The sequence below is a fragment of the Lynx rufus genome, unplaced genomic scaffold (genome assembly GCF_022079265.1).
Source record: "Lynx rufus isolate CCGP_SWC_20201006 ecotype Redwood Valley unplaced genomic scaffold, mLynRuf1.p SCAF_4, whole genome shotgun sequence".
In the NCBI taxonomy this organism is placed as follows: Eukaryota; Metazoa; Chordata; class Mammalia; order Carnivora; family Felidae; genus Lynx; species Lynx rufus.
The window spans coordinates 11,095,878-11,110,695 of record NW_025814856.1 but is presented as its reverse complement, the minus strand read 5'-3'; the positions used below and the strand labels follow the sequence as shown (position 1 = coordinate 11,110,695).

The 14,818-nt window shown below is 47.0% G+C and overlaps 1 protein-coding gene across 1 annotated transcript; it reads left to right on the top strand.

The window, feature by feature from the left end:
* The first annotated feature begins 2,962 nt into the window (after positions 1-2,962).
* Positions 2,963-11,520, top strand: LOC124523898 (cytochrome P450 4F3-like). The gene is given in 7 exon segments (XM_047095832.1): positions 2,963-3,078; positions 3,795-4,065; positions 4,397-4,463; positions 4,653-4,782; positions 10,287-10,581; positions 10,767-10,849; positions 11,245-11,520. Coding segments are annotated over 7 exon segments (1,101 nt in total). The 5' UTR covers positions 2,963-3,001; the 3' UTR covers positions 11,423-11,520.
* Positions 11,521-14,818: the final 3,298 nt, after the last annotated feature.

Below are 14,818 nucleotides of genomic sequence, written 5' to 3'. Positions count from 1 at the left end.
AAGGCCATATTTCATTTTTTCTCATTGCCACATAGTATTCCATTGTGTATATATACCACAATTTCTTTATCCATTCATCAGTTGATGGACATTTAGGCTCTTTCCATAATTTGGCTATTGTTGAGAGTGCTGCTATGAACATTGGGGTACAAGTGCCCCTATGCATCAGTACTCCTGTATCCCTTGGATAAATTCCTAGCAGTGCTATTGCTGGGTCATAGGGTAGGTCTATTTTTAATTTTCTGAGGAACCTCCACACTGCTTTCCAGAGCGGCTGCACCAATTTACATTCCCACCAACAGTGCAAGAGGGTTCCCGTTTCTCCACATCCTCTCCAGCGTCTATAGTCTCCTGATTTGTTCATTTTGGCCACTCTGACTGGCGTGAGGTGATACCTGAGTGTGGTTTTGATTTGTATTTCCCTGATAAGGAGCGACGCTGAACATCTTTTCATGTGCCTGTTGGCCATCTGGATGTCTTCTTTAGAGAAGTGTCTATTCATGTTTTCTGCCCATTTCTTCACTGGGTTATTTGTTTTTCGGGTGTGGAGTTTGGTGAGCTCTTTATAGATTTTAGATACTGGCCCTTTGTCCTATATGTCATTTGCAAATATCTTTTCCCATTCCGTTGGTTGCCTTTTAGTTTTGTTGGTTGTTTCCTTTGCTGTGCAGAAGCTTTTTATCTTCATAAGGTCCCAGTAATTCGCTTTTGCTTTTAATTCCCTTGCCTTTGGGGATGTGTCGAGTAAGAGATTGCTACTGCTGAGGTCAGAGAGGTCTTTTCCTGCTTTCTCCTCTAAGGTTCTGATGGTTTCCTGTCTCACATTTAGGTCCTTTATCCATTTTGAGTTTATTTTTGTAAATGGTGTGAGAAAGTGGTCTAGTTTCAACCTTCTGCATGTTGCTGTCCAGTTCTCCCAGCACCATTTGTTAAAGAGGCTGTCTTTTTTCCATTGGATGTTCTTTCCTGCTTTGTCAAAGATGAGTTGGCCATACGTTTGTGGGTCTAGTTCTGGGGTTTCTATTCTATTCCATTGGTCTGTGTGTCTGTTTTTGTGCCAATACCATGCTGTCTTGATGATGACAGCTTTGTAGTAGAGGCTAAAGTCTGGGATTGTGATGCCTCCTGCTTTGGTCTTCTTCTTCAAAATTCCTTTGGCTATTCGGGGCCTTTTGTGGTTCCATATGAATTTTAGGATTGCTTGTTCTAATTTCGAGAAGAATGCTGGTGCAATTTTGATTGGGATTGCATTGAATGTGTAGATAGCTTTGGGTAGTATTGACATTTTGACAATATTTATTTTTCCAATCCATGAGCAGGGAATGTCTTTCCATTTCTTTAAATCTTCTTCAATTACCTTCATAAGCTTTCTATAGTTTTCAGCATACAGATCCTTTACATCTTTGGTTAGATTTATTCCTAGGTATTTTATGCTTCTTGGTGCAATTGTGAATGGGATCAGTTTCTTTCTTTGTCTTTCTGTGGCTTCATTGTTAGTGTATAAGAATGCAACTGATTTCTGTACATTGATTTTGTATCCTGCAACTTTGCTGAATTCATGTATCAGTTCTAGCAGACTTTTGGTGGAGTCTATCGGATTTTCCAGGTATAATATCATGTCATCTGCAAAAAGCGAAAGCTTGACTTCATCTTTGCCAATTTTGATGCCTTTGATTTCCTTTTGTTGTCCGATTGCTGATGCTAGAACTTCCAGCACTATGTTAAACAACAGCGGTGAGAGTGGGCATCCCTGTCGTGTTCCTGATCTCAGGGAAAAAGCTCTCAGTTTTTCCCCGTTGAGGATGATGTTAGCTGTGGGCTTTTCATAAATGGCTTTTATGATCTTTAAGTATGTTCCTTCTATCCCGACTTTCTCAAGGGTTTTTATTAAGAAAGGGTGCTGGATTTTGTCAAAGGCCTTTTCTGCATCGATTGACAGGATCATATGGTTCTTCTCTTTTTTTTTGCTAATGTGATGTATCACGTTGATTGATTTGCGAATGTTGAACCAGCCCTGCATCCCAGGAATGAATCCCACTTGATCATGGTGAATAATTCTTTTTGTATGCTGTTGAATTCGATTTGCTAGTATCTTATTGAGAATTTTTGCATCCATATTCATCAGGGATATGGGCCTGTAGTTCTCTTTTTTTACTGGGTCTCTGTCTGGTTTAGGAATCAAAGTAATACTGGCTTCATAGAATGAGTCTGGAAGTTTTCCTTCCCTTTCTGTTTCTTGGAATAGCCTGAGAAGGATAAGTATTATCTCTGCTTTAAATGTCTGGTAGAAGAAATGGAGACATTTTTGCAGCAGTGGCCTACCTCCATGGTAATGACGAAGATGAGGGTGAGAGCTAATGATTACTTAGTTCTTGGTGTATATCAGGAACCATGAGATCATGACCTGAGCCCAAGCTGGACACGTTACCGACTGAGCCTCCCCACTGCCCCTCATGCACCAGTTCTATTGCACACGTTGTCTTATCTAATTTCCACAACGATATAAGGTAGAGATGATGATTATTGTCTCATTACAGGTAATGAAACTGAAGCTCAGAGAGTTTAGGGAGCCTGCTCCCGTTCACACAGCTAGCATGTGAGCTAATAAATGGAGTAGGGTTTCCAACCTGGTTTGTCTGACAACAGAGCAAGTCATCTTAACTGTTACTGAAGCTTTGACAGGTGGAGTCCAGAGGGCAGCAGTGAGTTGACCAAGGGCACACAGGGGTGTAGGAAGCAGAGCCAGGATTTGACCTCAGGTCGCCTGACCCCCAGCCATTGGGTCTTAATAGTAAGAGTTTCTATTCCCACCCAAGCCTGGTCCTCCCTGGAGATGGGTGCCTGGGGTGGAGGACCAGGAGCCTGGGTTTTGGGGAGTCCATCCTGGTGATTGGGACTGAGGGGGAGCTCAGGGGAGGTAGGTCCCTGCCCCAGATTTGCCCCTTTGTCTGTCCAGGCCAAGTGGAAGCGCCTAGTGTCAGAGGGCAGCACCCGATTGGACATGATTGACCACATCAGCCTCATGACCCTGGACAGTCTGCAGAAATGTGTCTTCAGTTTTGACAGCAATTGCCAGGAGTGAGTGCTTGCTCAGGACCTGGGAACATGAACCGTAGACCCATGGGAGTAGATGGAGAAGGGAGGGCTGGCCAGGGCGATCCGATGGGACTTCCTGATAGATGGATCTGATCAGATGGATCAGAGTGAGACAAAGAAGGACAAGGAAGGGAAAGAGAAAGGTAAGGTTTCAGGTAAGCAAAAATGCTTGATAAAGCCAACAGGACTAGGATGAATAAAGCATGTGCCACTTTTGGAATGAGATTGGAGAGTTGGCAGGGGGGCAAATCTTAAGGATATTGAAAGTGAAGCAAAGGGTTCTGAGCTTTATCCCGAGGTTTCCAGGGATGGAATGTGGAAGGTGTTTGAGCAGATGAAGGCCATGGTCAAAGCTATTCTTCGACTTTGGACTCTAGAGAGGACCAACTGTCACATAGACACAGAATGTGAGGAGGAGGCAGCTTGAATGTGGTGGCGAAAATGGGGCAGATTTGGGGGAATTTAAGGAGGAATGGGCAGGGGCAGATACTTTGTAGGACAGAAGAGAGATGAGTGTGATACCCAAGGTCTGCCCAGGGTCTGGGCCATGATTCCATTTACAGACATGGCAGGTGGAGAGAGAAGCATGCCTGGAGGACACTCTGTTTTGCAGGGACATGCTTCTGAGGTTTGGTTGGAAGGCACTCCTAGGGCCTCATGTGGGTTAAGGAGCTGTTCTCTATGGACTGACCCTTCAGGAGCCCCAGTGAATATATTGCTGCCATCTTGGAGCTCAGTGCCCTTGTGGTGAAACGGCAGAGGCAGATCTTCCTGCACCCGAAAGTGCTGTACTACCTCACCCCTGATGGGCGGCGCTTCCGCAGGGCTTGTGACCTGGTGCACAACTTCACAGATGCCATCATCCAGGAGCGGCGCTGCTCCCTCCTTACTGAGGGCTCCCATGACTTCCTCAAGGCCAAGGCTAAGGCCAAGACTTTGGACTTCATTGATGTGCTCCTGCTGGCCAAGGTGGGATTCCCTGGGATCAGAATTCAAGAGTTACAATGGACCTTGACTCCAAAAGTCAGATGAGAGAACTTGGACTTGACCCAGCTGGTACTGAGGAGCCACAGAAGGTGCTTGAGGAAGGGAGAGACAGGTCAGGGATATGTTTTAGACGTGACTTTGTAGAAGGCTGCTTGGGAGAAGAAAGCTGCAGACAGGGAGACCTGTGGGATAGGGCTCTAGAGATGATGAGGGACGAATCCTGCTTTGGTGATGGAGCCTGAGGGACTGTTTCAGGCAAGACTCATGTGCCCTCCGAGCCGGTGTGATTCAGGATGTCGTGCCCTTTCTGCAGGATGAAGATGGGAAGGAACTGTCCCATGAGGATATCCGAGCTGAAGCTGACACCTTCATGTTTGGGGGTAAGCATCCCAGTGTGGGAGTGCAGGGGGTAGGAGTCTGTCCAATCGCAGGGACTTGGCAGGTGGGCCCTGGACCACCCCATCCCACCCCATCTTCCCCATCCTCCCTGAGGGCCCTAATGAAGGGCGCTGTCCGCCCTCTGGTGCTGAACAAGCCCAGAGACCCAAGCCTGTCTGGCTGCCTCTCAGGCCATGACTCCAAGGCCAGTGGTCTCTCCTGGGTCCTGTACAACCTCGCGAAGCACCCATAGTATCAGGAGCGCTGTCGGCAGGAGGTGCAAGAGCTCCTGAGGGACCATGAGCCTAAAGAGATTGAATGGTGAGTGCGGGTCCTCATGTCCTGTTCTGGAACCCTTCTCATTGGCTCTGCTCCCCTGCTGGGGAAGGGGAAAGAACTTTTTGTTGATTGTGTCATTGTTGCTTAGAGAGACTAGGAGCAGAACCCAGAGGCAAGGGTATGGTACCCAGCCTGGAGAGCGGGGGAAAGCAAGCTTATGCAACAGAAAGATTGGAGTGTCCACATTTATTGTCCTGCTTGCTTGCTATGTGACTTGAATAAAACCAATCCCCTTTTCTGAGTACCACTTTTCTCCTCTGGAAATGGGGGCGGGACAGGTCAGGGAATGTCTCCTCCAAGGGCTGCTTGGAGAACTGTGACAATGTGTGTAGAACAGATGCCATCCAGCGTGTGTTCAGTAAATGAACTTCTCTCCCTTGCTCTTCTGCCTGAAGTTGCACATTTCCCCTAAAGACCCCTGCTCTTAATTTTTGCTCCTATATCTAATTCCCACCTACTATCTATTCCAGGGATTTACAAGTGGTCTTTGAGGGTAAAATAGTTACCCATTGCTTGGTTCACTAAACATGTCTACCCTCCCTGCCCTTCTCAACTCCATGTCCAGTCCCATTCAGGTCCTACTTGGTAAAGGCTGGATCTTGGAGGAAAGAAGGGTGTGAGGCTGGGTAGCAAAGAACAAATATGAATTCAGCCCTCTGGGAATGGGTAGTGGACAGTGCTCCAGGCATTGCGGACAGCTTGTGCAAAGGCCCTGATGGAGGCATGCAGCGGTGGGCCTGGCATGTTTGGGAGGAAGTAAACATGGCTGGATCCTTGTGAAATTTACAGTGTGAAGCATCTGAGAGGCTCCCAGTGAGGCTGGAGCTGGTAGTTGGTAATGGAAGCCCTTCTTGGTCTGCTTTGGAAACCACGTGAACATTTTCCAAAGGTGTCGGTTCAAGTCTTCTGGGAAGCCAGTACTGGATAAAAGATAAAAGTGTGCAGGGATACTGCTCTCAGGGAAGGAGTCTCACACTGGGCAGAAGTGATCAGAAAGTAGGGGCCCACCATGCTCTGTCAGTGGCTGGGACCTGCCCAAGAGAGTGTGGTCTTGGCTTGAATGCTGCTGCAGAGCCCAGAGACCCTCTAACTGGAGGCTGTCAGCCGACTGCACTCCTTGGAGCTGGACATCACGTTCTTTCTTGAAGGGAGATACGTGACTAATATAGGAAGGCAGTGGGGAGCCATGGGAGATGTTTGAGCAGGGGAGAGACAAGTCAGATATTCAATTTAAACATATCTGCAAACTGGAGGAGATGAGGTGGAGCCTGGGGGTCCCAGGGAGATTGGGGGCCAAGGGATGAAGAATGGGGAGGAGATGTTGGACTGAACACTTCAGTCCTTCAACTTCAAGGACTTCAATGTAGTGCCTTCAACTTCAAGGCTGGGCTCAGTACAGCAGTTGTGTGAAGTGGAGAAGTGTTTGTGTGTGTCTCTCAACTTCAAACAGTGCACTTGGTAACACTTCAAATGGTGCGAAATGCTTTACAATGGATATAATAAGCCTTTGTCTTTTTTCAATCTCGGTTCTATTGAGATATAGTTGACATAAAATACTGTGCATACAACACAAGGTATACACCACGAGGGTTTGATATACGTATATATTGCAAAATGAGCACAGGGGTAAATACTTTCCTTACCTCACACAAGCCTCTGCCTTATCCAGCACCCCAATCCCATCCCCACCTTTGATGATCTCTGGTGTGCTTCCAATGATCATCTCTGCCCACACCTATGTGCCCACAGTCTCTCTCATTTTGCGCATAGTCTTTTCTCTCCACAGCTGAGAGAAAACACAGAGCATTCAGGCATGCACACTGACAATATAACTTCAAGATCTTTTCCTTTCCCCTCCAGACGTACGTTTTGGGAAATTAATTTAGAATTACAAAATCCATAAGGGGAAGAAGTCCTTTCTTTTCTTTTCCTTGCACAAAATGCAACACTACGGAGAAGGTTAGGTCCACCTTTGTTGCTGTCCCCCCAAGCCTAATCAATCCCCTGTCTCCTGAGCGGTCTCCAGGGACATCAATTTGTCATATGTCCTTTCAGACTTTTCAGAAGGCCTTGTAGCTATGTATTTCTATAGTTATAATGGTTTTAATAGAAACACACACACACATTTGGTTACTTGTTCTTTTCTCTTTTCTCTCAACAGTTGTTTTCGACTCCTCTCTAATTGTAAATCGCACACTTTATTCAGCTCACCCCTCTGTTGGGGACGTTTATGTGATGATTTGCAGTGATGACAGATATTGCTGAATTGCCTTTCAGCACCTCTGTACCGATTTACCCCGCAGTGTTTGATAGGACCAGTGATCTGTATTTCCTCCTTTTGATAACTGTGTAGTATTCCATCAGATGGATATACCATAATTATGTAAACATTCCCCTGCCGAGGGTCATTTCTATAGTTTGGAGCCTTATGCTGTAATAAACATGATGTACCAAACATCCATGTACACACTGATTTTTGCTCCCATGTGAGGATGTCTCTCCAGAACAAATTTCTGGGTGTGGAATTGCTGAATCAAAGACCATTTGAGTTTTCACAATGTAATCGCTCTTGACAAATCCACTCCTCTAGACAGATTTTGAGAGTGACAATTTTCTCGCATCTTTGCTGACAGTGTGCATAATGAAATTCTGAAACTCTTGCCAATCTGGTAGGTGAATATAATACTTCATTGTCCTAATGAATATCACTTTAAGAATGGGTAAAACTGAGCACGATTTTCACATGTTTATGAACCATGCATATTTCTTTTTCTGTGAAGCTTCATTTTGCATAATTTGCCCTTTTTACTTTGAGTTTTTTCTGTTTTTCTTTTTTTTTAATTTTTTTCAACGTTTATTTATTTTTGGGACAGAGAGAGACAGAGCATGAACGGGGGAGGGGCAGAGAGAGAGGGAGACACAGAATCGGAAACAGGCTCCAGGCTCTGAGCCATCAGCCCAGAGCCCGACGCGGGGCCCGAACTCACGGACCGCGAGATCGTGACCTGGATGAAGTCGGTTGCTTAACCGACTGCGCCACCCAGGCGCCCCTTTGTTTTTCATTTTAAAATTGATTTCTTTACATATAAAGAAAATTAGTTCCTTTTCTGTTATGCAAAAATTCTTTCCTGGATTGACTTTTGACTTTATTTTAGTTTTTGTTCATTTATTTGGAGTCACGTTTATTAACTTTTTTTTATAGCTTCTGGTTTGTTTTTTTTTTTAATGCTTGGAAAAGCCCTTCCCATTCTAATGCTAAACTGTAAAACTTGTTTGTTTTCTTGTAATGGATTTATTTATTAAATTATTTTGTTTATGGGACACCTGGGTGGCTCATTTGGTTGGATGTCCGACTCTTGATTTTGACTCAGGTCATGATCTCGTGATTCATGAATTTGAGCCCCACCTTGGGCTCTGTGCTGACAACTCAGAGCCTAGAGCCTGCTTCGGATTCTCTGTCTCCCTCTCCCTCTCTGCCCCTTCCCTTCTCATGCTGTCTCTCTCGCTTAAAAAATAAATAAACATTCAAACAAATTTAAAAATTCACAGATATGTGTTATATCACAGATCTGCTGCTGGTTCTTATCTTTCTCAGAAACATAGCACTATGACTTTGTCAGACATCCGTGGTTCCATGTACATTTAGATTGTTGCTTTGGACCGTCATATGGAAAGTTCCTCTCTAGTCCCTTGGACCTAAATATCCAGGAGGTTTCCATCTCATGACCGCAATGAACTCCTTGGTGTTCATGTCTTTATCTACCTGTCTGAGAATCTCTCCAGGTTCTATGCTGAGAGCCAACATGCTGGGTCATGAAACACACATCGCCTTTCCTTGACCATGCCAATGCCTTGCAGAGTGGTGGCTCCTGTCCATACCTTTACTGTCAGTGCGTGGGGTCCCCCCACCCAGTGCCTCAGCTGGGCTTTACCATCACCCACCTTGTTAATTCTCACCTCCAATGCATATGAGGTAACATCCCATTGCTATATAATTTCCATTTCTCTGGTAATCGGCGACTTGGAGCATCTCTTCACGTTTTATTTAGTTATTTCTTTTCAATGGTTATTTATTTAGTTTTGAGAGAGAGCACAAGCGGGGGAGGGGCAGAGAGAGAGGGAGACACAGAATCCAAAGCAGGCTCCAGGCTCCGAGCTCTCAGCACAGAGCCCGACGCGGGGCTCGAACTCATGGACCTCGAGATCATGATGTAAACCGAAGTCATATGCTCAACCGACTGAGCCACCCAGGCGCCCCATCGCTTCGTGTTTTAAATCTCTGAGTTTGAGCTCCCATGAATTTCTAGACCATGTCCTTTGTCTACTCTTTTGAGTCGTCTGCCATCTCTCTTGTTGATTGGTAGGAATTCCTTGTCTATTCAAGATATTCTTCTAGATCAATATATTTACTGCAACCATCTTCTGTGAATCTCTCATCTGAATGTTAATTTGGTCCATTGAATGGAGTGTTTTGTTAAACAGAAATCCTTAATTCTGTGCATATTTTTTCTTTTCTGTTTTCTTTTCTTTTTTCTTCTCTTTTTTCTTTTTTCTTTCTTTCTTTCTTTCTTTCTTTCTTTCTTTCTTTCTTTCCTTTTCCTTTTCTTTTTTTGTCTTCTGGTTGATGTTTGGGGGTTTTAAGAATTCTTTCCTACTCATAGGTAACAGAGGTGTCTTCTATATTACATCTTCTTTTACCCTTATTTCTTTACCTTTCACGTGTAAGAGAAGACCCCATCTTATATGTGGAGTGCATGATGCTTCAGTTCTTTTGGAGGGTGTGTTGGTGAGACCGTGGGGGTGTCTGTGTCTGTGTCTGAACCATCCCTTGTCTGGGGGTGGCGGGGCCTCCTTTACCGGATGCTACGTTTTCACCTATTCACGTACTTGTCTCTGAGCTCTCTATCTTGTTCTGTGGGTCTGTTTTCCTGTTCTTGCAACAGTGCTTTGCTGCCATTTAATTTAATTTAATTTAATTTTTTAATTATCACCATACGTTTGTAATGGGTCTTAATATGAGATGAATGGATTCTCTTTCTTTGGTCTTTTAAATCGACATAGATTTTGAACTTTAAGTTTTTCAAACTGAATAAGATTGCTAAGCTCCAAAAACACCAACTAGATTTTAATTGGGTGCATTGGATACATTAATTAACTTAGAAACAATCCACACCGTTATATTAGGTATTCCACCTAGGAGGGTGCCTTTTGTTTGTTCAAATAACCTGATAAGTCCAGCAAAGAGATTTTTTTTTCTATTTTAAATAAACTGTATAACTTTAGACTTTGTAACTTTTAAAGGTACTGTGTGAATGTTGGGCTTTGTTCAGAAATACTTAAAAAATTTTTTTTCAATATTTATTTTTGAGACAGAGAGAGAGAACAGGGAGGGGCAGAGAGAGAGGGAGACACATAATCCGGGGAGCAGCTGGAGGTCTGTGGGAGTCTGATTCGATCCCTGGCTAATTGTTAGGGGGCTTCCTTAGGGACGACCTGGCCCTGTTGCCTTTCCTGACCATGTGCATCAAGGAGAGTCTGCGGTTGCACCCCCCGGTCACAGCCATCTCCCGCTGCTGTACCCAGGACGTCGTGCTCCCAGATGGCCGGGTCATCCCCAAAGGTGCCCACAACACCAGGGGGAGGAGCCTCGTGGGCAGGAAGAGGGGCCCATCAGGCAGGGTGAAACCCTTCCTGACTGGCCCCTCCCCTCCCACAGGTGTTGTCTGCCTCGTTAGCATTTTCGGGATCCACCACAATCCATCCGTGTGGCCAGACCCTGAGGTGCTGCCTCCCCCTCCCTCCCCTCCACCCACCCTCATGCTTGGCCACTTCCCTAGCGGGGCCTAAGGGAGGGTTCAGGGTTCTGACCTGGCAAATCGCTCCCTCCATGAAAGGCACACCTGTGTCTCCAAAGCCGTCTGTCCTGGAAAACCCCATCCAACAGTCCCGCCTCTCTCCGCCCCCAGGTATACAATCCTTTCTGCTTTGACCCACAAAACATCAAGGAAAGGTCTTCCCTGGCTTTTATTCCCTTCTCCGCGGGACCCAGGTGAGCGCAGCGGGCATCTGAGGTGGGGATGAGGTGGTGAGGGCAGGGGTCTGGGCCTGAGATCCCAGACGTGGCTGTGGGGGCGGGAAAGGGCGTGGTGAGGATGGTTCTCTTTCTGTCCCCTCCTCCAGGGGTTGGGGGTAAAGGCCTGGGTAGTGGGGGTTGGCTGGGTCCAAGGAGGGCTCCTGGGTGTGCTCAGAGCCCCTTCCCTCTGTCTGGGAGCTCAGGGCTGAGATCTGAGCCAAGCTCAGGGACCCCTGTATGGGGGTCCCGGGCACGGTCAGTTAGTCCCCTCCGGTATCCTTGCGGGCGGGGCTGGAGGTCCCCGGCCAGGGTCGGGGCGCGACAGGACCTGCTGGGGTCCCTGGCGAGTGAGCGCCCACTGCCGCCCTCAGGAACTGCATCGGGCAGACGTTCGCCCTGACCGAGATAAAGGTGGTCCTGGCGCTCACGCTGCTGTGCTTTCGGGTCCTGCCCGACAAGGAGGAGCCACGCAGGAAGCCTGAGATCATCCTGCGCGCCGAGGGCGGACTTTGGCTGCGGGTGGAGCCGGTGAGCCCGGGCCCCCAGTGACCCGCCAGCTCCCCCTGGCTTGGGATCCATCCCGACCCTACACACGCCCCCTGCCGGATTCCCAGGACTAGACCTGTGTGGTCTCCTCTGCCCGAGCGCCACTGATAGCCAGCAGGGGGCGCTTGGGACCTGCGGGAATGCAGTGGGAGGGCGAGGGCGAGGGGTGGGGTGGAGGGGAGGCTGGTGTGTGAGCCCAGGACCCTGGCAGCCTTTCCAGCTGACCACGCCCCCCCCATGCTGATTACGTGCTCTCCCAGAGCCCAAAAAGGGCTTTTATCCTGTAGGCAATAGGGTACCAAGGAAGGGGTTTGTGTAGGAGAGCGACCACCGTTAGACACTGACTGAGGGGCATGTTTGAAGCTCAGGGTCACAGTGGAGAACCCATAGTGCCACTACTCTCTGGCCACTCTGACCTCTGTTCCTATCTAATATACCCAAACTTTTCTTACCCCAGAATCCGTCACCATGTTTCCATGGTCACTATTTTCACTGAAACAAACATAGATGCTTTCTCCTGTGTGTCTGATCATTGCAATCATTGTATCCGTTATGTGGTCTGTTGTTTTTGCTAATTTTCACGGGTAGGGTTAGTGGTCTCGTGTGCCTGTTTATCTTTGCTTGAGTGTCCGTTATCATATTTGAAATAACATGTGTAGAACTTGGAGAAGGTAGCTTTCTCTAGGAAGCATTCTTCGAGCCTTGCTGGTCAAGGATGATGTTCAATGGAGTTCAAGGCTTGTGGTGCCAAGATCACCAAGACAGTTTAAATTCCAGCAGAGGTCACACTTGCAGTCCCCTCTGCCGGTGTCTTCTCCCCCTGAGCAGTGTAGCTCCTGGAGGCTTCCACCTATGTAAGGAGGATCTTCTTACAACTTTTCTTTCCCATGTCACTCTAGGCTTTGATTTTTCTCCCCTGGCCGTGAGGCCGTCAAAACAGTTTCACATTTCCCTGACTCGCTCCAGCGCAAAAGTATAATTCATGCTCCTTAACTCCAGGTTTCTTTTTTCTTTTCTTTTTTAAAATATTTATTTACTTTTGACAGAGAGAGAGAGACAGAGAGAGAGACAGAGAGAGAGAGCATGAGCGGGGGAGGGTCAGTCAGAGGGGGAGACACAGAATCTGAAACAGGCTGCAGTCTCTGAGCTGTCTGCACGGAGCCTGAGGCAGGGCTCGAACTCACGGACCGGGAGATCATGACCTGAGCCAAAGTCAGATGGTCAACTGACTGAGCCACCCAGGAGCCCCCAGGCTTCTTTTTTCATTTGAGTGGCATCTTTGTTACACTATTTTCCCCACATTTATTCATTGTTGAGAGACAGAGAGAGACAGAGCACAAGCGGGGGACGGGCAGAGAATGAGAGAGTCAGAATCGGAAGCAGGCTCCAGGCTCTGAGCTGTCAGCAGAGCCTGATGCAGGACTTGAACTCACGAGCTGTGAGATCATGACCTGAGCCGATGTCGGACGCCCAACTGACTGAGCCACCGAGGTGCCACTTGAGTGGCATCTTTGTAATTCTTTACTGTCTTTTCAGGTCATGTATGCATTTAAGAAATTGGAAAAGGGGGCACCTGGGTGGCTCAGTTGGTTAGGCGTCCGACTCTTGGTTTTGGCTCAGGTCGTGGTCTCACAGTTTCGTGGGTTTGAGGGCTGCATGGGGCTCTGTGCTGGCAGCGTGGAGCCTGCTTGGGATTCTCTCTTCTCCCTCTCTCTCTCTCTCTCTCTGCCCGTCCCCCACTTGCACTGTCTCTGTCTCTCTCAAATAAATCAGTAAACTTAAAAAAAAGTAACTGGAAAAGGATCCAGCTATGAGAATTGTGTTTTTTTAAATTCAAAGGTTAATCCCAAGAACCTAGCTTGCCATTAATGGAACACGAAGTCTCAGTTGGAATTTTATCCATTTCATTTTAGTTTGTGTGTGTGTGTGTGTGTGTGTGTGTGTGTGTGAGAGAGAGAGAGAGAGAGAGAGAACCAGTGCAAGTGTGGGAGGGGCAGAGGACCGGGGAAAGAGAGACTCTTAAGCAGGCTTCACATCCAGGTCAGGGCTCAACATGGGGCTCAGTCTCACGACTGTGAGATCATGCCTTGGATCAAAATCAAGGGTAGGACCTTTAACCAACTGAGCCACCCAGGCACCCCTCAGTTGGAATTTTAAATGGTGATGATCCAGTTATCACTCTACTGTTGAACGTATTCAGGGCGATGATTGCCTTATGTGTATAGATTTCTGGACCAAAAAAGCTCACATCAGGCTTCAAGGGAGGTGACACCACATCCCCAGAGATCCTGGAATTTGGGCTACATGGAGGGAGCAGGTGGCCTTTGACACTGACTACCCCGGGGATATTCCTGGTTAGAGAGAGGGGTACACTTTGGATGTTTTGTCAACAGGATGGACTGTGCTGGAGACTGCTAACTGTGTATCCTCATATTCATTTTTGCCTTCCTATAACCCTTAGTTTTTAGTTTAGGTGCATGGCAGGCCAAAATACAGATTGCATTTGAAAGCTTTTCTTGAAACTAGGTTGCCTAAATGACTGTACCCTGTCCCATAGGAAAAGTCAAAGAGTACCTGGTAATTCTAGAAGCTCTCCTTATGGAGAGGTAGACACTCTCTCTGTCCAGTTTCCCCTTTCTTCTTTGCTGCGTCTTGGGGTGATATGGGGACCTGCAGCTTCATCCTGGATCAAGGAGGTAAGACTACTCTTCAAAGAAGGTGGGGCAGATAACTAGATGCAATTAGGTTCAGATGACCCTGGATCCACGGCACCTTGGAGTTTCACTGCCAATGTCACAATCAGTCTGCTATTCACTAGCTGTTTGGGTGGGGGGAAATTGTCGGTCTCTCTGAGGCTGAGTTCTGTTACCATACAGTTATAGCCACCTTGTTACACTGATGGAGAGACTGAATAAGCAAACATGTGCAACATCACTCAATCAGTAGGTGGTAAGTACTCTCTTGTTTTTGTATCATATTCCCAAAATGATACATCTGGTTTTTTTTCTTCAAAGAAAGCGCCAGTGGAGTGTGAGGCAGAGGGATTGGGAGAGCGAACCCATGAGGCAGAGGGATGGGGAGAGCGAACCCACGTAGCTTGATGTCACTACCCTGGGACCAGGACCTGAGGTGAAATCAAGAGTCAGATGCTCCTGCGTCACCTGGGTGGTTCAGTCGGTTAAGCATCTGACTTCAGCTCAGGTCACCTTCTCATGGTTCATGAGTTTAAGGCCCATATTGGGCTCTGTGTTAATAGCACAGAGCCCGCACTTCAGATCCTTTGTCCCCCACCCCCGCCCTTCCCCTGCTTGTACTCTCTCTCTGTCTCTCTCAAAATAAATAAGTAAACTTAAAATAATTAATCCTAAAAAGAAAGAGTCAAAGGCTCAATTGACTGAG